At 46.1% G+C, this 8,924-nt stretch overlaps 1 protein-coding gene across 1 annotated transcript; it reads left to right on the forward strand.

The window, feature by feature from the left end:
• The first annotated feature begins 3,941 nt into the window (after positions 1–3,941).
• LOC310786381 (aquaporin-4-like) lies at positions 3,942–8,924 on the forward strand. The gene is made up of 5 exons (XM_083647587.1): positions 3,942–4,018; positions 5,846–6,317; positions 7,052–7,216; positions 7,513–7,593; positions 8,341–8,924. Exons 1-5 carry the CDS (start codon positions 3,984–3,986, stop codon positions 8,605–8,607), a joined length of 1,020 nt encoding a protein of 339 aa, XP_083503713.1. The 5' UTR covers positions 3,942–3,983; the 3' UTR covers positions 8,608–8,924.

The raw sequence follows: 8,924 nt of genomic DNA on the forward strand, positions 1-8,924 counted from the left end.
TCTGTCTTGTCGGATCAGCTGCCTACCTGCACAAAGCTGTGATCGTGCGTCCATACGTACGTACGCACTTGATCTCCTTCAGGTGACGGGAGCCCTGGGAGAGGAGAGCTAGGAGCTGAGGAGGTGGAGCAGGTTGAAAGGAGGACCTTGAACTGAAGGAGACCCCGTGGGAAAAGCAGGGTTTTTCTTTGGTTCAAATCGATTTCTGAAACAGCGCTCGCAGTTGCAGTCGGTGCGAAACATTTTGGAGGCACTCTTCATCACCTTTTGCACAGCTAGAGTTTTGAAGGAGTACCGGTATGCTTGGATTGAAGCTGCTGATGCTGAGATGTGGAGAGCATTTCATCACATCTCCACAGTGCTGCTGAACATTAACAGCTCCTTCGTTAAATTACACATTGAGATGGAGAAATGCAATCCTCATTGCACAGCTCGTTCTCACTCTGAACTCGTCTCAGAGCCCCTCTTTGCCAAGCGCCCTTTGGCGACCTCCGTAACGCTCCGCGCAGCCTACAGTGTTTTATGGAATGTAGCACGGGCCACCCGTTATAAAGCACTCCGGAGCTGTGGGTTCAGGCAAAGGTCAAGCATGCCCGCGGGCTCGTCATCCAGAACGAGTTGGGAAATACGGTAGTAGCGCCCAATCTCCTAACCCTAATCACACCCACCCAATACCTAAACCTAAGCCATGCCTAAACCTCCCCACCTACCATCCCCTGGGTGATGCTACTGTACTTCTCAACTCGTTGTGAACTCGTCCCTGAACCCACGGGTGCGGAGTGCTGCATTCCATAAAACGCGGGAGGCGACGCGGAGCGTTACGGAGGTCGCCAAAGGCGCTTGACAAAGTGGTTCTGTGAGACGAGTTCGGGGTGAGGACATGTTGCATTGCACCTCATTGGATCTTTTAATGTAGCCTATTTAAATGATGAGATTTGAAAACTGGAGACTTTAAACCAGATAGCAGTGTTGGGCACCAAGCTACTTGGAAAATGTAGGCTAGTGAGCTAAGCTACCAGCTACTCTACATGAAAAGAGAGCTCCACTACTTTGAAGCGATCTCCAGTGAAATGTACTGTAGCAAGCTAAGCTACAGGCTACATGCCAAAATAAAAGTAGCTTGTTCTATCTCCAACACCCACTGTTTGTGCTCTGGGTTTGGCCGGAGCTGGTTGAAGCCGGCTGTGGTTCCACTATGCCCGGCTTGTTGTGGTGTTGTTCGAGGTGTTATCAGCATACAAGGCTTCACACACCATCTTTGCTGCCACTGCAAACAGCAGAGGACATGGTGACGTCTGCAAGCAGCCCAAACATCAAGCAGGTGCTCCTCAACGGCCCCGGGGTTGGGAAGGGGGACTGACCATCATATCTGAATTGTAGCTGCTAGCTAGCTGGGGGATGTGCAGATGCAGCGACCTTGGATAGGCCCTTTTCCAGTGTTGGGCAAGTTACTGTAAGGTAATATACTACATACAGTATTAGTTACTTTCATTTGAAAGTAATAAGTTACTTTACAATATTACTGTCTGTGTAGAGTAACTTGTTACTTATTACACTAGTTTTGCGTTGCTTTCACCAAAGTAACTGCAGAACGACACTGCCATCCCCGAAAAATTATTTCAACCGTCCAAACTTCTAAAGGTTACCCTTTTACTTTGTTATTGTCCTCTATAGTGGTTATTTGCATAAAACACACCATTTGATTAGGAAATTATCTTCTTTATTTAAATGTGTGCTTTGATTTATTAAAAAAATAGCCTTAGCATTAGTTTTAATTATTATAAGCTGCTTAGAACTAGTGTAGGAAGGTAAACAGAGCATAATTCCCTCTCTAATATATATTTTTTTGCTATGAAGTTTCTCACCAAAAACTAGCTACATTTGATAAGATTACATTTGAACACATCATGATAATGTTATAATTTACTTTCGCCCAATACTAATCTTTACATACAGACCCGTCTCGTCACCGAAGCACTTTAGCTTCAGCATGCAGTAGGACTAGACTGTTTGGAAACAGCTTTTTTCAAGGCCTGGCCATATACTAGGTTTTTCGACCTAGTCTTGTTACTCAATCTACTCAATCTGAGACTGAATTCTAAAAAGCAGTGATCCAAAATGACAAGTAAAGACAATGGCTGTTTCCGTGAGCTTTTGTTTTACTAGTAGCGAAGGACGTTTTCTGCTATCATTTTGTATCTACTTGTCCCTTCAGATCGCACCCTCACAGCTATTCTTCCCTCTGTCCTTCAGTCCCATCTTTGTTGTCTTATGGAGTGCTAGTTCTGTTTAGCTGCAACGGCCTTAGGCCAATAGTGATACAATCACTTTGTTGTTGCTGTGGCCAAAACAAAGCTGTATGTTGTTGTGGAAAGACAGCCTCCCCTATGAATCCACACTACCATTCCGCCTTACAGTTTGTATTTCTACCATGTCCACATCTCCAAAACGAGACTATCATAGCCCTGATCAAGGTCCTGCTCACTGGCCACCAGTTAGGATGATGTGGTTGGACTGGGCGCCTCCCAGTGTGAATGTGTCCAAGTATGAGACGTGACTGGAAAAAGAGAGAGCCTCCTCTGTCCACTTTAATAAAGGTTCAAAATGTCCAAACTGCTTTCAATCACCGGTCTGTTACAGGACCGCTTACATAAGCCACCAGGATGGGTGGGGCTCGGTTAGGGACAATAATATCATTGCCAAATGGCTTGTTATTTATTTAAAAAAAAATCATTCTCATAAACTCAACTGAGCTTTCTGCCTGTATGTCTGAAAAATGATATTTGCCTAATACTAGATAAGGTCCTCAGATGTGGGGGTATAAATGTTGTGTGTGTGTGTGTGTGTGTGTGTGTGCGCGCGTGCGTGCGTGCGTGCGTGCGTGTGCGTGCGTGCATGCGTGTGTGTGTGTGTGTGTGTGTGAGAGAGAGGGGGCGGGGCTGGTCTGTCAACTTGCATGAAGAAGCATGAACACTGCCAGCTTTGTATTTGATGTTTTATTGAGCCTGTAGAGACCTGGGTCTCTGGTGTGTGTGTGTGTGTGTGTGTGTGTGTGTGTGTGTGTGTGTGTGTGTGTGTGTGTGTGTGTGTGTGTGTGTGTGTGTGGGGGGGGTGTTGACTCCATGCAGTGCAGGACTGCAGGGCACACAAGCTGTTTGACAGTCAAACATTGTGACAGACAGCTTTATTATGTGGAGGCTCTGAATAGAACGTCTCAATCAGCTACCGGATCATAACCCACGGTCCTGCACATTTTCAGCCCAATCCGAACTGGGGTGTGTGGGTGTGATGAGGTGTTTTCCAGGACTTTCCAAGACTTTCCAGGTGGTTCCAGGACTGTACGACCTGCCCATGACCTTCCCCGGATCATTACCCACCGCCATGCAAAATGTCAGCCCAATCCGACCTGGGGTGTGTGGGCCTGACGTGGTTTCCAGGACTTTCCAGGTGGATCCAGGACCGCACGACTGGACCAGGACCTTCCTCTACCGCAAACAAAATAAATAAATAATAATAATAATAATAATAAAAATAATAATAAAAAGAATAATAGGCTGATTGGTCAAGTGGAATGCCAGATTAGCTGCTAACAGACACTACAGCTACACACTAACACACACTCACACACACAACCCCATATAAGATTTTAACGGATTAAAACTACACACACACACACACACACACACACACACACACAAAACAAGGGCTTATTCCCATTGTGGTCCTCTTCAATATAGAACCATATACCGTAACTAAAGAACCCATAAGGAACCCTTAAAGAACGTTCTCTTCTTCTCTTTTTAAGACCTTTTTTACGTAACCCAGGCTTCATCCCTTCCCAGCCTGTTCCTGTCTAGGTCAAGCCGGCATGGACCAGACGGGTAACCCACCCACTGACCCACCCCACCATCAACACACACACGCACACACATGCACACACACGGCCTATAAAACCCCCGCACACACAGTGTGCCAGTGGAGTCATGTCAGAGAGCGGTGGGGCTCTGCAGCGCCTGAGGTGAGTGGACACATGCGTAAAGACGCGCTGGAGATGGAAGATGATTAGCATTTTTTATTTTAATTTCGGTCCAAATTTAATCTTAAATTAGTATTTTTTTTTTATCATTTTAAATGATCTAATCTTGTCAGTCCCTAATATGTCTGAGCCAAATATTTAATATCCTGTCATTGATCCGCTGTATCTCCAGACATGTATCCCCTTTAAGCGGGTTTGGAGGTTTTGCTGGTAAATTATATTTGATGCAGGAACCTGTTTTGGGGTTATTATACGTAGCATTGATGTTTCTGGACAATGCTGAGGAGGGGAGGTTTGGTTTGGGGTGGAGACCTGCGGTTGTATAGCGAAGACTTGCAGTAAACATCCTAACACACACACACTGCTTTTAGCCAGGCTACAGTGAGTATCAACAGCACACTTATTTAGTCTGTTTAGTAGTTTAGTCACTAATCCACTAAAAATCATAACAGCAAAATTTTTCGTTTAGTAGCCTAATTAATAGTTTCTTTTCTTTTTATAGGTGCAGTCCCTTGATGGAATTGCAGCGTTTGTGTGGAGGCTATATTCCTACCAACTAACTGCATGGGGTTTCTAGTCATGTCATTTTGTGGTGTACTGGCCTACCGAGCCTAACATGCAAGCCCTGCTACAACACCAGCGGCCAGCAGGATGATATTAATATGAATCATTAGTATTGGAATGGTGGAACTGCATTAGTTTGTAATAGTTTGTTATTAACAGATTAAAGAAGGTTTAACACCGCCTTACTATTTTTAGAATCAAGAACTAACAGAAATATGGTGTTGTAATATTATCAGGGTGATATTAGGCTACAAACTTACAAGCATAGGAGACTCAGCTACAGGTGAGACTGCCCTGCCACAAGAAGATTTTCAAAATATAAGTGCCACACTTGATTCTCCAGTGCAGAGGCAAAAAATAATTCACAATTTCACAGGTTTATTTTTTGTGGGGAGTACTGCTTTCATTATGATATTTGTGTTGCCTATATGCTCTCCATGCACATACTACAAAAATCAATGCCAGGCAGTCCATATAGTTATGGACTTGGTATTTTTAAATACCCTCAAATGAAGTTTGATGTGAGTCTGTTTACTGCTGGCTCTCTGGGAACCATGTTGTCGATGCAGAGCTCACCGCTCAGATGGAACTAATGTCTAGTTGGAGGAACAAAGAAGCCATTATCGTCTCTTGATACTTGATGAGACAAATGCAACCGTCTGCCACGTTTTCAGGGGACACAGACACAAACTCTCAGCTGTGGCAAAGTCCCTGCATCTAATAGCAAAAATACAACCAAAACTTACAGACCTGATCATAAAGGCATGTTTCTTGCCATCACTGGTTAGATATTATTCTTTTCTCATGTGATAAAATATTAATGTCCCCTATGTCACAATACTATTAGTGCATTGGTCTGCTCCTGACGTGTGTGTGTGTGTGTGTGTGTGTGTGTGTGTGTGTGTATACGTACGTATGTATGTATGTATGCATGTACAGTATGTGTGTGTGTGTGTATATATATATATATATATATATATATATATATATATATATATATATACAGTATATATAATACTACATTTCTGTTGATTTTTGTTTCATCCTGTGAAGATCCATTAATCCATTAATCAGACTAATACAAACAAGTTACAAGCATTTCATTCAAGTATTCACAATGGAATTACAAACCGATTTTCTTTTTTCAATAGGCCCATGCAAGACATTCTTACAACTACAGCACTTCAAATACGAGTACAATGTATTCCTGCGCAGACTCAACCATTGTCTTTGTCTTATGTCCAGGACGTGTTGGTCCCAGTGTGTCTCAGTCTTCCCCTGCCGTAAGTCGTACTGCTGCTGCTGCGTCTGGTTACCATCTCGGCACGAAGCCATGACGGCCTTCAAGGGCATCTGGACGCAGGAGTTCTGGCGCTGCGTGGGCTCCGAGTTCCTCGCCATGATGATCTTCGTCCTGCTCAGCCTGGGCTCCACCATCGGCTGGGGGGCCGACGACGGGCAGCCCCGGCCCCCCGACCTGGTGCTGATCTCCCTGTGCTTCGGCCTGAGCATCGCCACTCTGGTGCAGTGCTTCGGCCACATCAGCGGCGCCCACATCAACCCTGCGGTCACGGCGGCCATGGTGGTGACCAGGAAGCTGAGTCTGGCCAAGGCGCTCTTCTACCTGCTGGCCCAGTGCCTGGGGGCTGTGGCGGGCGCTGCCATCCTCTACGGGGTCACCCCACCCTCCGTCAGGGGCGGCATGGGCGTCACCACGGTGAGAGGATGGGGGACGGGGGGACCCGAGTCAGTGTTGGGCTTCGTTACTTAGCAAGAGCAAATCAGTACTTATTATCCATTGGGCGTCCGGGTAGTGCAGCGGCAGATTCCCCGCAGGGGGTCGCGGGTTCGAGCCCCCATGTTATACCTCCGGCTTGGTCAGACGTTCCTATGGGCACCATTGGACGTGTTCTCTGCGGGTGGGAAGCCAGATCTAGGGTATGTGTCCTGGTCGATGATCTAGCGCCTCCTCTGGTCGGTCGGGGTGCATGTTCGGGGGGAGGGGAACAAGGGGGAAGTAGCCTGATCCTCCCACCTGCCGGTGAAACACCTCGCTGTCAGGTGAAAGTTAGCAGCTGGCCACTGCACATTTTATCAGAGGAAGCATGCGCTAGTCTACAACAGGAGGGATTGGGGAGAAAACGAGGCAAAGTCAGGTAGCAGAAATGAGCTGGCCTGGCTAGGTGGAAGTCTCCGACGCAGCGCGGGGACACCCCAAGACAACAGCAGATTGAAACCTCCGCTGTACTGTGGAATACAGAGAGCACTGATGGGCTTATAATCAGCATTGTGGGAACTCGTTTGGCAATGGCTTGAATATAACAGATGTTAATTTATATGTAAAGGTTACCGTATGCATTCTAGCTTTAGTGTGGTAATAATTTGAAACGTATACAATTCTCCGTGTATGATTTGAAGTGTCTTGACACGTTGCTCATATCCCGCTTACAGCTGAACCCGGGCCTCTCTGTGGGTCACGCCCTGGTGGTTGAATTCTTCATCACCTTCCAGCTGGTGTTCACTGTGTTTGCTACGTGTGACGCTAAACGCCATGACCTGACCGGCTCCCAGGGCCTGGCTATCGGCCTGTCTGTGACTATAGGCCACCTGTTTGCTGTGAGTATACCCACTAACAAGCCTTCTATACAGATGGTGCTTTGGGGGGGTTTGGGGTTGGGCTACACTGGGACCTTTAGCCATCCTCCATCTTTGCAGTTCTTTTAATTTGGAATCATTTCCGAACACGCATGCTGCATTTTGAGAAAGACCCCTGGGTTTTCTCTCCTGTTTTGTCTCCGGTGAAATCATGCTTGACTTGGCTTAAAGTTACTTGGTTTCAAGATTCTCCCTGGCTCCCCCTGCTGGTTGTGATCAGCAGGTCAGTCATGGATGGTTGTGCTTTTCCTTTTTAGATCCCCTACACTGGAGCCAGTATGAACCCAGCCCGCTCCTTCGGCCCGGCCATAGTCACCTGGTGCTGGGGAAACCACTGGGTAACAACCTTTTCATATTTCACTCAAATATTTGATCACTATTAGCTGGATCAGAACCGCTAGTATGAAGACTGTATTAACTAAATATTTATAGTTATTCAGACAGCTGATATTTCAGAGTTTCCAGTCAGTGTAGAGTGGACGTCTGCAGCAGGACTTCAGCTTCCGTGCGCTGTGCTCATTGTTTACAGTCGATTGATGCAAGAATGAGTTTCAGACGACATTTCTATAAACAGATATCATAATCTGCATATGAGACATCGACTGTAAGCAACGACGGAAGAGGAAGTCTTGCCGTGGACTTCCACTCTACACCGGAAAACCGAAAAAAGAACATCGGAAACCTCAGGATATCGCCCGTCTCGGCAGGGTAAACACAGGTGCAAACAAAACACTAATGAGGGTTTCAAACTTCCATGATTGGAATTTGGAAACCTTCATTAGTTTTGCTTGCACCTGTGTTTATTCTGCCTTTTCGACACAATATGGCCCACGTGAAAAGGGTCTATTAGTTGTCAGATTGATAGACTCTGGGTACCCAGATCGTTCTTATTATAGAAGTAAAATATTGAAGTATCTCAAAAGCAGCCAAGCCACGGAAAATCATAATTTTCGCCCATGGTGCCATGTCTTAAAAATGGAAAACTAGACTTCTTATATCCACTACCTTTGTATGACAAAGCTCAAAACCACGTACGTGTGTGTGTGTGTGTGTGTGTGTGTGTGTTTCCTTTGTGTGTGCTATAGGTGTACTGGATGGGGCCGTGTCTGGGCGGGGCTCTGGCTGCAGCCTTGTATGAATACCTGTTCTGTCCCAAACCAAACCTGAAGAAACGCTATTCTGACGCCTTCGCCACGACGCCCTTCTCGCCCGCCAAGTACCGCGAGGCGCGCTCCGGCTCTGTGGCCAACCCCAAAGAGCCCCTGTTCACCATCATGGATGTGGAGCGAGGCGAGAGGAAGGAGAGGGAGACCGAGAGGGAGGTGTCAGGGGAGGTGCTGTCCTCTGTATGACTAGCAGGCACCTCTGAGGCACAGCGCCCTCTGCAGGAGACTGACCTCCTATAGAAGCACAAGAAACGCATACCTGCAAATCTCTTGGTCAAATATGGATTTTTAGGGGAAACGTGCCTGATTTGACCCAGTCGCAAGATTAAAACATCAGCGTTATTATATATTTATTATATATTTCTAGAATCCACTGGAAATGTAAAATATGAACACTTCTGAACGAAAATACGTAGCATTTCACTGTTCAAATCTGCTTGTGTCCAGTTGATGGAAAAAGTTGATTTCCAGATGCCAGTCCTGTCTACTAATAAATAAATAGC

This window comes from Poromitra crassiceps, assembly GCF_964638095.1.
Source record: "Poromitra crassiceps genome assembly, chromosome: 12".
NCBI classification, from domain to species: domain Eukaryota; kingdom Metazoa; phylum Chordata; class Actinopteri; order Beryciformes; family Melamphaidae; genus Poromitra; species Poromitra crassiceps.

Coding starts and splice junctions, on each gene's coding strand:
- LOC310786381 (XM_083647587.1), top strand. CDS start 3,984: ATGTCAGAGAGCGGTGGGGCTCTGCAGCGCCTGAG. Junction 7,217..7,512: donor CTATAGGCCACCTGTTTGCT/GTGAGTATACCC, acceptor TTTCCTTTTTAG/ATCCCCTACACTGGAGCCAG. Junction 7,594..8,340: donor GGTGCTGGGGAAACCACTGG/GTAACAACCTTT, acceptor TGTGTGCTATAG/GTGTACTGGATGGGGCCGTG.